The sequence below is a fragment of the Pogoniulus pusillus genome, chromosome 4 (genome assembly GCF_015220805.1).
Source record: "Pogoniulus pusillus isolate bPogPus1 chromosome 4, bPogPus1.pri, whole genome shotgun sequence".
NCBI classification, from domain to species: Eukaryota; Metazoa; Chordata; class Aves; order Piciformes; family Lybiidae; genus Pogoniulus; species Pogoniulus pusillus.
Window position 1 is genome coordinate 25,717,893 of NC_087267.1, and position 16,012 is coordinate 25,733,904.

Genomic DNA, 16,012 nt, shown 5'->3' on the forward strand with positions numbered 1-16,012 from the left:
GTGCTAGCTGTGTTTATGCACTGCCTATTAGGAACAGCCATGATCTTTGCTGTCTTCTGAACAGAGAGCTTTCTCCACCATTTTGGACAGTGGCAGTTAGTACACATCCAAACTGTGACAAGACCTGGGCTAACAAGCAGAATGAACAATTGGAGAGTAGCACCTGAGATCAAACCTGCTCCTGTTAGTTTTATTGTTACAGAGCTGGCATCACCAAGTAACAGTAAAAGCACCATTCATGTACAGCAGCTAACCAGTCGCCATGCAACATCTGCTAGCTCTCACCTTCACCTCCCATCTACCATCCAATTCCACAACATAGTGAAAGTTAAAACATTGATCCTGAATGTTTTGGGATTCTCTCTCCCTCACTGAAAAAGTGTCATCACCTCACAATAAAAGTAATTTACAGAAAACTTTTAGTAGTAATTAGGCTGCTTTCCTACATGAAGAAAAGTATACTTAAATATAGTATGTAAATATTGAATATGAGCAAGTCCCACTGTCTTGCTTTGTATGTCCACACTTGATTGTTCCAGAAAGTAAAAAGGAAAAAAATCAGAACAGCTTCCCCCAGAAAGAAACAGAACTGTATTGAAAAGACTAGATCTATTACACACCTTTTCAAATGTCTTTCTTTGGACTTGCCTTTTCTCAGTCTATTCTAGGGGCTGTTCTCAATTAGAGCTGCAGTTACAACAGTGGCAGAACACAGCACCACTGCAAAATGGATTGTCCACAGCACACCACATTCACTCCAGCCTTCACCTGTATGTTCCTGGCTGCTGATGGGCAGGATTCAAAGATGATACCAGTAAGCCCTTTAAAGCCCTAATCTTAGTTCTGAAAGAACCTTTTATCCTTCTCTCAGAGCATTTTGTATGGAGTAAAGATAGAATGAAAAACTAAATGTGAACGTTTCATCTGCCAGCTGTTTGGAAAAGTTCATTCAGGCAAATAGTCTAAGGCCAGCAATAAATCAGATCTCATTTAGGAATACATCAGACTAGAAGTGTCTCAATCCTAAAAACAGTATTCAGAAATATCCCCTTACAATATCCCTACAACAGGAAATGATTGGACAAAAAAGTGACAGTGCCCTACTTCTGCTCATTTGAACTGTGGTGGTTTATGGTTTGCTTATGAATCTTAAGTATATAATTTGCCTTTTCCCCCTCCGTTTTCTTTTTGCCTGTCATGAGCATGAATGAATAGTAGAACAGATTTTTTATATATATATATATATACACACACACACATATATATAAATTGCACAGCTTCTAAACAAAACTCCTTGATACTGTCCTTAAACGAAGAGACACATTACTAGAAGTCAGGTAGTCCCTCACATTCTTGTCACTTTATGGTCCCAACTTCTATTTTAAGTACCTTTCAATTTCAAAGGCATTCACTAAAACAGTGATCCAGAGACTGAGCTTTTAAGAAGGTAGTTTTAAAGCAGTATATTCCTTTTGTGGCTCACAACCCAGCCATGACCAAAAAAAACACCTAAATTTTTGGCCTGCACTTTGGACCAAGTAACTGAATGCATCTGTGTCTCTTTCAGCCTTATCAACTACCCTTACAGGAAACACTGTGTGTTTGGACAAACTTTATGAAGGCCACACTAAGATATTGTTAGGCAAACGAGAGGCAAGAAAGTAAGTGCAATCCCCTTGCTACGTTTTCAGTCACAAGACAGCACCAGAAGTCTGCACTGAAATGACTGTAAATAGTATCTTAAGACAGCAAAGAGGGAACCTATACCTCAGTATGTATATATATAGAGAGCAAGGGCATGCAGACCACATTTGGCAGAAAAGTACTTCCAAAGGCCATAGAAAAGCAAACATTCTGTATGCCTATGCCTTGCTGAAACACAGTCACGTTTCAGTATCATTTTGACATCAGGGTTCCTAGCAGCCCAATTTGTATTAGACAAAATATGAAAAATATTGACATTAGAGGTAATTAATTTAGCAAAAAATGTGCTCCTGAGCAGCAAGTGATGACAAAGAATTTGGCAAGATAAGACAGTAGAAGAGTGAGACAGATGACATGAGGCTAGATTGTCCCATGCTGCACTGTAATCCCAGATGCCTTCCTTTATCAAGTTGACAGAGTAATTAGTATTTTCCAGTTTTAAATAGCATGGTGAAAAAGAAGTTGTATTTTGGAGTGTAGTGCTCTAGGTGGTTGCAACAGAAGTATCTCTTTCTGATTTTATGCACACAAGACATAACATCCCATGTTCCCTGAAGAACTGAAATTTGAATTAGTACACAAAGAACACCTTGATGGTTATATATGCTTTAAAACAATTACTTTCTGAAGCTCGAGGTAGTTCAATCTGCTTTGCTGCTTGCTTCAGCATGTAGGTCAAGTAAATGTCTCGTTCGGAGACAATTGTTCGATGAAGATCAGGGAATTCTCCAATCATTTCTGCCATCATCTGCTCTAGTAGATCCTTCTGTTTGCATTTCTCCACATCATCTTTACTGAAAGAAAGGAGAGCTTCCTCAGTACTTGTTATGCTTTTAAAGCCCAGTACAAACCAATGAACAAAAACAATTCAGTATTATACATTATTCAGCAACCGACTCAACACTTCTCCTCCCTCAGTTGTTCTCTCCAAAAGCAAACAACCTCCATAAACCTGAAGAACTGGATACCTAACAATGCCTCTACAGTGAGGGAAAGAAGAGAGGTCACCTGCCTTCAGGCAGTGCAACTGGATTTTCACCCTCCCCAGTCTGAAAGCTGACAGGTCAACAGAGAAAAAGCACTAGGTCTTCAAAGAAAGTAGTTATCATGGTGTCCTACTTTCAGTGTATTAATAAGCTCAGAAGAGGCAACACAGAGCACTCCTGAGACACAGAGAGGCTCTACTTAGGGGACAAAAAAAAGCACAACACAAGGCACAGTTTGAGGAGATGGAAAGAGTTCTGCAGGTTCCTAGTGTCAATCGCAGGTCATCAGCAGAGAAGTCAAAGTTATAAATCAATTTCCTGAAGAGAAGAATAGGAAATCGGCAGGAAATAAATGCAAACTGCAGGAGGAAATGTAATGATTTTAAAAAATTTTTTCATAGGTGCTGTTAATCTGCTGTTTGTATCTACAGCACTATACAATCATTTGGTTTTGCATCACTGTCTCCTGAAGAATGATGCCAAACATGCTTTCTTTGGTTTTCAAGATCAAAAGGGTACTGCAAATGGCAACAGTAATGACCGAAAGAAGAAATGCATTGCTCAGAATCACAGAGTTATTGAGGCTAGAAAAGATCTCTGAGATCAAGTCCTTCCAACAAATCATAGAAAAGCTATCAGACTGACACACATTTGATACTGAATTAATGCCATTTTGCACAGAATCTCATGCTGACAGTTGGGTGCACAACATCCCACTCTTCCCAAGAGCTTCCAATTATAAACACCTTTCTTTTTCAACTCCCACCCTCATATTATTTAAAAAAAGAAACCCAACCACAAAACAGTTGTGTGACAACAACTGAGCTATTATGTCCAAGCTTCACTGGGAAGCTAGTGTGTATATACTGTAATTATCTTAGGATGGATAAAAGAACGCAGAGATCCTCCAATGCCCCTCAAAAGCCTGCACACAGTTTCATGCTGGTATCAGACTAGCAAAAATACTCCATAATTTCACTGCATCAGGCTGGGTAGCAGGACTGAACAATTCACCCCAACAAATATACAGGATACTCATTCATACCTGATCGGGTCAGATAAGAAGCAAAGGCCCCAGGCAAGCTTGACTTTTTGCCAGAAAGAAAGTGCAGCAATTGCTCTCTTAAATGTAACAGGGATGGGTCGGTCTCCAAGATGGAATTTACAGAAAGGTACTTTACTGGCCTGAAAGAGAAGACACAAGTCACTAGTCAGTGTGGCATTTCATACTGCAGCACAGTACATCATCATTAACGTTACACAAGCTATCTTTAAAAAGAGTAAGTAGTGCCATACTTCAACATTAAAAAACAACAAACTGTCTTTGCTATAAATACAATTTCCAAAATACTATTTCATCAGCTGTAAGATGCAGTAGGTATTACATTAAAAACACTAAACTGCAATGCAATGCTCTTCAGGAAACTCCTACACCTACTTAAGTTGAACAGATGGGACCCAGTGCCTAACTGGGTTTGAATGAAATGAGTGTGCTTTAACCTAAAATTTGTCACGATCACTTGCCTATCAGTTTGCCATAGTAAAATAAATACATTCCAGGAGGAGCTTATGAAACAAGAACAGATAGCAGATACCATACGACAGTGCAAGATGAAGTTTCACTGTAGGCTCAGACTGACAAATTTTAGCACAGCACATAATTTCTAGAAAATTGTTTCCTATGCACACCTGCCTGATTAGGAATTTCAAAACAATCACTTTAGAACGGAACAAGAGATAATACGTAGATATTTATTTTTAATTTCCTACTCAAAAAGGAAAACACTTAAGAATTTTCCCTCAGGTCTGGAATGCTCAGGAAAATAAGCCTTGAAAGATTTTTCTTTTTGTCAAATACACCAAATTATTCCAGATTCTGTAACAGCTCTGTTAGTTCATATTTCCTTACCTAATTTACATAAAAATATCAAGATACATTCTGCAAGATGGACACATACAATGAAAATAATGTTTTGATATTTACAGACAAAAAACTACAAAACCCAAAGCCAAAAATATCCCAAAGAGTAACTGTGATACACAGCTGAAGTTCAGTCACTATTTACTTCCCAGTATATCACATTTGCAAGTAGTACAAAAGGGAACATGAAAAGACCAGAGAAGATTAACAGACCTGTAAGAAATTTCACTTCCCTAAGTAATCTTTTCGATGAATGTGTAAATATTATCAAGTTGTGCTAGGGGAGGTATAGGGTGGATGTTAGGAGGAAGTTCTTGCCAGAGAGAGTGATTTGCCATTGGAATGGGCTGCCCAGGGAGGTGGTGGAGGCACCGTCCCTGGAGGTGTTCAAGAAAAGACTGGATGAGGCACTTAGTACCATGGTCTAGTTGATTGTTTAGGGCTGGGGTGATGGGTTGGACTGGATGATCTTGGAGGTCTCTTTCAACCTGGCTGATTCTATGATTGCTTTATCAAGATGGTTTTCACAGCCTGACAGCACCAACAGGGGGACCAAAATCCATATCCAGGATTCAAATGCAATTCTTTAACAGGAACAAATTAGTCATCATATGAAAACAGTATCAGGAAAACTGCTTATCATTTGAAGCCTTTTTGGAATTACTTTCATGGCACTTAAGGGTACAAACATCTGTACTTTCAAGTACATTTTGAAGTCAAAGATGATAGTACTTCATATGCACAACTATGTCCAGAGTGCTCCTTTCTACTCATTAACAAATGGTTTTATTATGGTTGACTCTGGGAGCAAAAGAGTAGTAATTTCACCTCAGAAAAAACATTTCAAGTTCACACCTCTTTGAAAGCCTCTCTGAATTCTCCTCCTGGGGCCATTCCCAGCTGTTCTGTGATGTGTGCAGAGACTTTCAGAAGCAGCATTTGCATCAATCCAGACATCACTCCATTCTGGCAGAAGAGGGAAAGAAAGAAACAAAACAAACAAATAAACAAATCAACAAGCTGTGGGAATTTCTCAGAACACCACATTGTTTGCACTCATGAAAAAACCCACATTAATTATCATAGCGAAGAAGCAGCACTGAGGCTACCTCTTTTATTTCAGTTTGTGTTGTGAAGCAGCTTAACACTTCAGCGTGTGGCCAAAGTAGTCTCCCTTTTCACAAAAATGTGTAGCAAAGGTGAGAAAACAAAGGAGGGCAAATGGACTTATTTCAGAATATATTTACACAACTTTGTCCAAGAAAGTGTCTAAACAACTGAGCAGTAAAACAGGTCACACCATGAATTCAGCTTTTCTTGCTTTTGTCACCTCAAAAAAGGGCCAGGAGAGCACAACCAATTGAACGTGCAGTAAATGCCATGTTATAGGGATATCAAAAGGGAAATAGGTAGTGGTCTAATCATAAATGCACCTCCAGAATTCTGGGTTAGGTTAACAGACACAGAGAGAATCTGGTGTTGCACAAGAAATTGCTTGCATGACTTCAGCATGCGAGACCTTAGAAAAGACCTCACAGTCCCCTTATTGTCATATTCCAGAATTTACAGAGTGGGTAAAAAGAAGACTGAGGATCCTTTTTTTACAAAGTATCACTTGGAGAAGACAAAGCATAAGGAGTGCAAGTTACTCCTGGGGAGATTCTGAATGGACACAAGAGGAATGTTTTTAGCAAGGAGGTCAATCAGCCATTGGAATAATCTCCTGGGAAAGCAGTGGACACATCAGACATTTTCAAGACTCAGCTGGAGAGGGTCTTAGGCCACCTTGTCTAGACCGTGCTTTTGTCAAGAAAAGTTGGATCAGATGATCTTTGAGTTCCCTTCCAACCTAGTACTCTATGATTAATGACATAGGGAGAGGGATGCAGCACACAAGAGAAGGCAAATTACCAGTTTTATTAAACCAAGGTTCAATACTATTCAGAGAGCAAGAAGAGTGAGAGGAACTAACAGGAAAGGAACACAACAGAAACATCAGTGTGCTGCTGTGCAATCTTCAGCTGACTCCTGTCTTGAAAACAAGATACTTAAACTATAAAATGTACTAAGAAATTCTGAACAAAGATTAAACATACTAAATACTCATGAAGCTTGGGAAAGGAGAAAGATACACTCTATTAGACGATGTGGCTAGCATGAAGGCAGAGAAAAGGACAGGAAGTGAAAATATTCAGGCAAAGTATGACTGCCTGCTGTAATCTGCTATTGGTAGCTGTCATAGGGCTTCTGAAGCAGATAAATCTTTCACTGGACTCAGCACAAAAATGGCTGTACTACATATGAGAATACAGCCTAAGGAGGAGACCCTGACACTATTCTTCAACTGTATAACATGTCACAGATCCAGCACTAACTACTCAACTGTGGCCAGAAACAAACCGTTTGTATTTTAGTTCCCTGGGCTTTTTTTTTCTTTTGTAATCCCTAATTTCCATTGTTAGAGCCTTGTGTAAATACAACCTTGCCACCTGATGTCCATTTGGAACTAGTTTTCTTACTGTTGCAAATAGAGGACAGACTTTAAAGTGCCAGTGAAGGCAGCAGGCGATAGCAGCCCACTCTTCCACATTTGCATGCACTTTTCATCTACCAATTCACATTATGTCTATTTTATGTAATGGGACAATCCTGTACAGTACCTAAACATGAAGGGCTGTATTATATGGTGCAAAATGAGAGCTTTTTCACTGGCCAGAAGCATTAAAAAAGCCCAACATTAAAATATATTCCTGAAGTTACCTAACTTCAACATAATGGAGTAGGTTTAAACAGCAAGGCTGAGCTAAGATTTTGCTCACCAGCCCATTTTCTCTTTTGTGCCAGGACAAGGTTTCTCAACTCCTCTTTGTCAGAACCAGCAATCATACAGTCATATAGGGGCATGATGCTGCCAAAATAGCAAGCTGTGTTCAATTTGCAACATAGTCATGGTATGGATACAGAAGGGATAGTGGAAACAGGAAGCCATGAAAGAATACAAGACAAAACCTGTCTTACTAGTTTGGTTTAAGTCAGCAATCTGCATTTGAACCAGATACCAGTCTACACTATTGCTTCGCTTAATGGAAAGCGAAGAGGTAGTTCCCTGCAAACAACTGTTTTGAAAGACAAGGAGGGACTGAAGGAAGGTTGTTTTAAACCTGTGACAGCTTCTTGATAAACTGTAAATATCACCACCCTTTGCAATCGTGTCACAGTTTCATACTAACACTCTGCTCAGTATCTTCAAAAAGGGCAAGGAAAGGGTTCCGGGCAACTATAGACCAAGCTGGGAGGCTCGCATGACACACCTGGATACAGTGTGGCCATTCAGCAAGACTTGGACTGACTGGAGAGCGAGGCAAAGAGGAATCTTATGAGGTTAGGATAAGTGCAGACTTCCCGGGAAGGAACAATAAACTGCACTGGTACAGGTTAGGAGGTGATCTGCTAGAGAGCAGCCTCATGCAGAAGTGCCTGGTAATCCTGGTGGACAAGTTATCCATGTGCCCTTGTGGCCAAGAAGGCAAATGATATCCTGGGGTGTATTAAAAACTGTGCGTCCAGCAGATCGAGGATCTCCTCCCCCTCTACTCTGCCCTAGTGAGGCTTCACCTGGAATACTGCATCCAGTTCTGGGCTCTCCAGTTCAAGAGGGACAGTGTTGTAGGCTAGGAACTAAAGGGTTAAAAAAATCCTCTAGGGCCTAGAGGAGTTGTAAAATTGTTATCCAATCCCATAATTCTGCTATCTCTATGAAGCTCACGGCGAGGACAGCTCGTGCTCTTTTTTCTATCCCTCCTGCCTGCTGTCTCTGGCAGGAGCTACGTATCCAGGTAAACATGTAGGGAGTAGGCCTGGTTAGGGCTGCAGAGGCACTGGTGAGGGAAGAAAAGGAGCACTGGGGATTGTAGATTTAGTTTCAGGTATGGGGAAGACTTAAGGGGGTTGCTATGAACTGCTGTATATTTTCTGTAATTTTTCTGTATCTTTCTTTTCAAATATAATTCTGTTGTTCTTTACAATTCACCTGAGAGTCTTATTCTGTTGGCTCTCTAAAAAACACAGCAGAGAGGGATCTACTTCAGAGAGTCCAGTGGGGGGCTACAAGGATCATTAAGGGACTGGAGCACTGCCTTATGAAGAAAAGCTGAGAGACCTGGGGCTTTGTAGTCTGGAGAGGAGAAGACTGAGAAGGGATCTAATAGAGATACATAAATATATGAGGGTTGGCTGTCAAGAAGGAAGGGATAACCTCTTCTCACTTGCACCTTGTGATAGGACAAGGGGCGACAGATGTAAAACTGCATCACACGAAGTTCCACCTCAACATGAGGAAGAACTTCTTTACTGTAAGGGTAAAGTGGAGTCTCCTCTGGAGATTTTCAAGACCTGTCTGGATGCCTTCCTGTGTGTCCTGGGATAGACTACATGGTCCTGCTCTGGCAGGAGGAGTTGGATTTGAAGATTTCCAGAGGTCCCTTCCAAACCCTAACATCCTGTGATCCAACTTAAGTTCAGATCAATGAAATGTAATTTTACTGCTTAGGATTTGTACAAGTGAGTAGAGAAGACGGAGTTTTCTTTTCCAAATCTGATGCTAAATGATAAAAGTCACAAACAGTTGCAACTTCTGGTGTAACTTTTGGGCCTGAATGCATATTCCAATGAGAGGACAAGTGAAGCATGACTAACCAACTTTTAAACAGAGAAAGACAAAGGCACTATAATTTATCATAAGAGTTGCCTTTCCTGGTTTTCCCTATATGACCTATGCTGCTACTGAATCAAAGGTGAAGGGTTGGGAGGTTTGTTATGTGTTTGGGTTGTGGTTTTTTTTTTTTTTTTAATATATATATTTTTGTCGGTTTTGTGGTGTTGCGGTTTTGTTATCATTTGTTTGTTCATTTGGGTTTCAGGGTTTGGTGATTTTTTTTATTTGAGGCTACAGACTAGGAACTGTTATTTAAAAAAGTGCAACACCCACATTTTGCTATCTATATTGTCCCTGGCGACAAAGGAGGCTGAGATTGAGCTGCAACAACAGGCAGGATCTTTGCATTACGGTTTGGCTTTGGAGTCAACATAGTTGTTTCCTACTGTCTGCATATAAGAGCACTTCAAGTCCTGGTAGGAAGTGCTAATTACAAAGCCACTGACATGAATTTACCTTAGAGAAAAAAAAATATATCAGTTCTTTTCTTAATAGTGAAACATTTCATTTAGCTCTGATATTATTAAAAAAAAAAAAAAGGAGAAAAGGCTTCTGTGCTTGTTGAATAGGTCAGACAACCCCAGCTATGCTGCTCCAGTTGTTGTGAACAGGCATCCTTTCCACTACACGCATCAGAACTAGACACTGTACCTAAAAGATGGATGCAGCAATTCATGCAGTATGCAAATGTTTTGCAATGTTCTTTCCTTTGACAGAGCATAAATAAAGAAAAGAGGAAAGACCTTATTGCCTAACTCTGTGAGTCGGAAAGCCTGCTCTGAGACATTATGTGCACAAACACACAAGTAGATGAGTCCCTAGTTGGTGCACTTGCGCATGAATGCGGATTACATTCTTATGAGGGGTGCAACACTGGTAATTCCCCACTTGCATCAATAAACCAATTCCAGCATATAACTACCACACAACCAAAATAACCTATTAATCTGCTCATTCAACTGCACACTGGAAACTGTTCTGTTCTTAGAACAGACCACATACTGCTGTTCCTATCAAATGTCCTGTCATTTTTAAGTCAACTTTGTGCTGTTTCACTGTGTCTAGCTTAAAATTACCTAAGTACAAACTAACCAGACAAACCCCAAAAAATACAGAACACACCCCACATATCAAAACTGCCAGAGCAGTTAAAATCTGATCAAATACAACACTCTTCAGCCCAAGCTTTTAAAAATCTCTCTCAAGGCCTACTGTCAATTAGAAACTACTGAAAAAAAGTATTATGAGAATTTCAAAAAAGAGCAACACACTAGGATGAAGAAGAAATACTGAACAAACCATGACAGACTATGTAAAAATTAAGTGCTTTATAAATAGCTGTGATACAAGCTTTCAATAGCTGTAGCAATATCTTAAAAAGCACTACAATAACGAAGTTAGACTTGTGTCCCACAAATGGAGCAACTGTTAAATCCAGAAGCATTCCTGCTGATGCAAACAACTGCACAAGCAGTATTGTTGTGGAACAGAATCACTCAATACTTCAGCTGAAATAAAGTTTGCCACTGTAATGGTACTCCCACTTAGGTGAACAGTATTATGCTTCCAGCTAGTGGAAACAGTAGTTTTGGTTGCAATTTGACAAGCTGCTCTTAACAGAAACTTCTGCATTCTCACTGTGGGAATAATACCTGCTTTATAGCTTGTTGAAGTTTTTCCAGATTTATTTCTTTGGCTTCTTTTAGTAACGTCTTTTCATCCATTTTTAACATGGAAACTCTGTACTGGCATAGTTCCACCACAACTACATCAGGCTGCACTTCTTGTATTGTCTGAAAAAGATAATTTACACCAGTAGGAAAGATTAAACAGAAATGCAGCCAACAACAATACTTTAATGAGAAAAGGGACTTAATAAAAGCACATTCCAGCAATCATTTTAAATTAAAAGAAACAAGAAAGAGTAAATAATGCTTCTCTAAATAGGTATGTATTGAGAAAAACACTGAGGAAAAAGACAATAAAATGCTTTAGTTAGTGGATATTTTGGAACAGCAAGACTGAGGACACATTGTGCTGGGAAGAGGTGAGAAAATTCTTTACATTTCACAAAGTTCCTTTGAATATACTCTGCAATCATTTGCAGTCTGAGTTGGAATAAGCTTTTAAGAACCATGGTTGAATGTTCTTGCACAAGATTCCTCCATCTCTTGCTTCTAGAGAATAAAGCCACTCTAAACTGCAGACTTTGGGTAAAGTACAGTATGAAACAGTTTCTGCTTTCACCAGAGCTTTGGAGCTATTTCCATCTTGAGAAGGAAATCAAGTTTGGGGAGGCATGGTTTTACAGCTCAGTATTATACACCCCAGGCACAAACAACTTGTTTCTGTTCTAGAATTTGCATCTTAGCACATCCTCATCACAGTGAGTATACAATAACCAGAGTATGTGCTGTTGGTGCAATGTGATACTGTTATTGTGTCAGGCAATGTAATCTTCATTAGCAATCTTCGACTTGTAACATTTATATTTGTATTGGCTGTTTAAGGACAAACAAAAGTATTTTACATGAGAGAGCAATGTATTCTATCAAAAAATAAATTACTATACTATTCCTATCTAATCCCACAGGGCTGTTAGCCCTCTAACAGCCAATGCGAGAAAGAGTCTGGAGGTTACAGAAGAGAACCAAGTCAGGGAGACAGACTTCACTCTACTTAATGGTAAATTGAGAACATCCTAAATATGCTGCTGAAGGGCTTCCGCTTACTATTTACCTTCACTACATCCTTTTTGCTGCTGTCACTGAAGTGGGCTGTCCCAACTACATATACTTTAGAACCATCCTCAGTGCTGAGCTCAGTCACAGTGCTTGGTAAAGCAGGCTTTTTCTGCCTCTTCTTCATCTTCATCTCCAGGAGAATTTTAAATGCATCTGCATCAGCTATAATGTAAAGAAAAATAGGAAAAAAACCATGACTATAAAGTGCAGGTAAGTAAAACAGAAAAAAAAATTGTCACCACTAAACATCAGAGTAGAGCTAAAAGGCCATTGACTTATCACTGTAATCTTACATTCAGTTTTGAGGCTACATCATTGAGAGTGCCACCACTGGAGAGGCTGCCTCCAAGCATAGGTCTCAGTCCAGGTTTCCTACCCTGTGGACACTGGGACAGGTTGTCCACGTAGTTCAGTAAGGGAAAGAGAGAAGCTGTGTGGCAAGTGAGGCGGACAGAGAAGCAAAGAGTACTTAGAAAAGGTATACACTAAATTTAAAGGGGAAAAATGAAATAGCATGTTTTAAATTCTAAACCAAAACCATCTGTTTGGGGATTTAATCCATATAAACAACAGCAACACATGTACAGTGGTGTAAGTACCCCGGTAAAGTCACCTACACATACTGGCAAATACAGGGCACCTACAGGGCTACCAATCTTAGTCTTTTCTGTGGTTAACATATTAGGGATATGTATACAATTGAAAATTAAATCTTAGGAGGTATTCAGGTCAGGAAACCAAACACTCCTTTTCTAGTTTCAACAACAAACTATTTAAGACTAAACAGTACAACATGAGTTTAGCCTATCTATGTTAAACTTGCCATGGAAAACTGGAAGATCTGTCAGCTCCATCACAGTTGCTTGTTAAATGCCAGAAAGCCTCATCAACTGAGATAGAGAAGCTTCAGTTTTACATCAATAGAAAAAACCAGTAACTTTGAATTACGTCATCTTTAATTTGTAATGTATCTTAAGAAAAAAGGAAAAAAGGATCAAGCAGGAAAGCAGAGTTTTGTTTCCAACCAACTCTCTTTCTTTGGCAAGCTGCTGCACAAGTTAGCAGAGGTCTCAAGTGGTCCAGAAGCCTGGAATAGGATCATAATCCCAGGAAAGAAAAAAAAGGTTAGTAAACAGTTTGCAGGCAGGATGTCAAAGACGCAGATAAATTACAGCCTCCTACCATACATTTATTCGTTTCACCAGTCTGGTTGACCTGCGTGGCTCTGGCCCCAAATCTGTCCCGCAAATACTCATCTCAAGATTTTATGTCAAAAAACCCACAAAATACCCCAAAAATCCACACTCCAACATTCTTCTTAGTTTTTAGCAGCATACTACTTCATGGTCAATACCCAAGAATCTGAGCTGCAGTCAGTATGGTCTGATCTAAGACCACGTTGCTGCCAAAACAGTAATGCTAAGGTGGGGAGGTGGGGTGGGGAAAACACGACTGTAAAAGGAAGAAAAGGAGGTCAGGCTGTTGCATTTTAGTACAGTCCAAGTCACACAATCATAAAAGCAGTCACAGTACACGAGCCAGAATCTACTTAAGCAAATATCCTGCTTCCCACAATGGTAGCAGTGGGTATCTAATGAAGAAGGTAAGAAATGGGGAAGTGTGAATCATACCTTCCCCAAATACTCTCACAGTCTAGAGTCATTTATAGCACAGATACCCCATTTTAAAGTAGTTTCTATGTATTCCCAAATACTCTTAAAAGAATTTAATGTCTATTAATTTTTCAAGTCTTCACCTCACACATATATTCAGAACTGGTCCGAATAATGTTTCATGTGAAGAAAAACTGCTGCAACACTGCAGTAACATATGTTATCATTTAAGGGCATGATCAAGTTAAACATTCTCAGGAGTGGCTAAAGTTTTTATTAAACCAACCTCTCTATCTGGAGAAAAAGGCAACACACAAAAAAAAAAATCTACTTTTTTTAGATCTGAATGCTTTTCCCATAGCTTTAGTCAAGGCTCTATTTGCTCCCAAGATTGTTATTTCTGGAATTTGTGATCTCTAGGGATTATTCAGCAACTTCAGCATTACAGTAATGTTGCTGTTACACACTAATTTGCCCTAAGGTGGTTCAGAACTTTACTTGCCAGAAGACACAACCTGAATGCTCCTGATGTTCAAAATAAGCATCATATACATTAACAACACAATGACATAAAAATAAATGCAAAGTAAATCCTAAGAAGTGTTCCTTTCTCAGAGAAAGAATGGTAGGGACTGATATTCCTCCCAGGCTTCACAAGACAGTATTTGCTGAAATACTTCTATTCCTGCGTGCTGCAGCTTTGGCTTCCATATCAAATGACTATCGTGCTAGCACAGGCAAACTATTCCATCTGGGACAACTGATTCAACATCACAACACTGGATGCCAGAAAAGCAAAGCAAATCCTTGTACATCTCTGTCTTACAGAGCAACAACTCAGCTTAAAACAATACCCAGGAAGATCTATTACATAAAAAAAACAGTTTTTTGAAGACATGAGCACAGCAAACTGAAAATTGACAATTTGGTTTATGCAACTGGGCTCTTCTGCAAATCAAGACTAGTTTAATCAGATATAACCTCATTCACATCTCCCTTTTGTTCTAACAGCCACATTCTTATTAGGCAAGGAAAAATCATGGACTTTAAGCTTAATATACTTCCAACATGATATACCCGCCCCAGCCAAACCAGAAACATACAGATATTCTGCGATACATTTGATGTTTCCTTTGGGCCATCTTCTGGTGCATCAGAGGAGGACATTTGATCTGCAGCAGCCTGTGTGAAACAAATTCAAAAGGAGGTTGGGAATTATAATGAAATGTTTTAATACCTCTTTCCCCTTGTGAGTTTTCTCAATTTGAATCTACATACAATATTCAAGTAAGTAAATAATTTAAAAGCAGTGTCAACAGTTCAAAATATCTGAGTTTAGTATTGTTTTTCTCCTAGTTGGGTAAGAATGAGAAAAACCATGTTAAAATCTATCTTATCTTAACTTACTTAAAAGGTAGTATCTATACCTTACATGGAATTTTAAAAAAAAATGATTCTAGTATAAAAATCATACATTTATTTCTAACACTAGCATTTTCTGTGTTGGAAGCTAAACCACACGTTGATTATAATAAATACCATTGCCATTTATTAGATGGTCCATCTGACTCAACTACCAGCCAACATTAGTCTGTTAGGAGTCATCGCTCACAAGAATATACACGTCCATTCTAGAACACTGCATTTAAGTATTTCATTCCCTTGCAATAAGTGTAGGGTAATAACACAATAAGCAAACCCAAAGGGATTAAGTTTGTGTATGTTGACTATATTATATATATATATATATATTCAAATTCAAAGTAAAAAAGATGCAAAGCATCTGCTGCACAGTTTTCTTCTCCAAATCAGAAGGGCATTAAGAAGATTCCCAAAGACCGACTTTTAGGTATTATCCATAAGAGGTAAATGAGGCAGGTCTTCGACTAACAAAATCTTTAACTAGCAGGCAAGTTTCCAAACCTATGTGTAGAATTCAACCAATCCCAGTGATTCAGCCTATGTCATCCTAGCCAAAGAGGTACAGTAAGTGCAGGAAAGAAACACTTAAGAACTAGGGAAAGCTCAACTATAAACTGTTCTTAGGCAACATTTTTAAATTGAAGTTGAATCAGGTTGATTGATGGTAGAATTTTGAATTCTTGAATCACAATAAATTAAAAAAAAAAAAAAAAAGAGAGAGAACCTTCCAAATGAAAGGCAGTATAGAGTTAGCAAGCAGGCAGCCAACCTTTCCTGAAGGGTGTAAGCTTCTTAGCTAGAATGATTGATTTATTTACTTTGTACTTAACCTGGCAACATTTAAAACAGGACTGTACAAAGCACATCCAATTGCTAAGAGCTTTCAACAATAGTGATTAATTTCTCCT

At 38.9% G+C, this 16,012-nt stretch overlaps 1 protein-coding gene across 4 annotated transcripts in view; it reads right to left on the reverse strand.

The window, feature by feature from the left end:
- TRABD (TraB domain containing) overlaps positions 1-16,012 on the reverse strand; it is a 38,291-nt gene that overhangs the window by 5,110 nt on the left and 17,169 nt on the right. For 2 of the 4 annotated variants that reach the window (XR_010302108.1, XM_064142420.1), the window contains 6 exons: positions 14,786-14,864; positions 12,065-12,231; positions 10,978-11,118; positions 5,467-5,577; positions 3,736-3,875; positions 2,326-2,498 (listed from right to left, as the gene is read on the reverse strand). Coding sequence is in view for 3 of the 4 variants with exons in the window: in XM_064142420.1 (XP_063998490.1) it covers positions 2,326-2,498; positions 3,736-3,875; positions 5,467-5,577; positions 10,978-11,118; positions 12,065-12,231; positions 14,786-14,864 (811 nt within the window). In the remaining variant the exon portion in view is untranslated. Of the gene's footprint in view, positions 1-2,325; positions 2,499-3,735; positions 3,876-5,466; positions 5,578-10,977; positions 11,119-12,064; positions 12,232-12,362; positions 13,157-14,785; positions 14,867-16,012 lie in introns of those variants that run through there. The other 2 variants (XM_064142423.1, XM_064142421.1) reach the window with 2 other exon arrangements.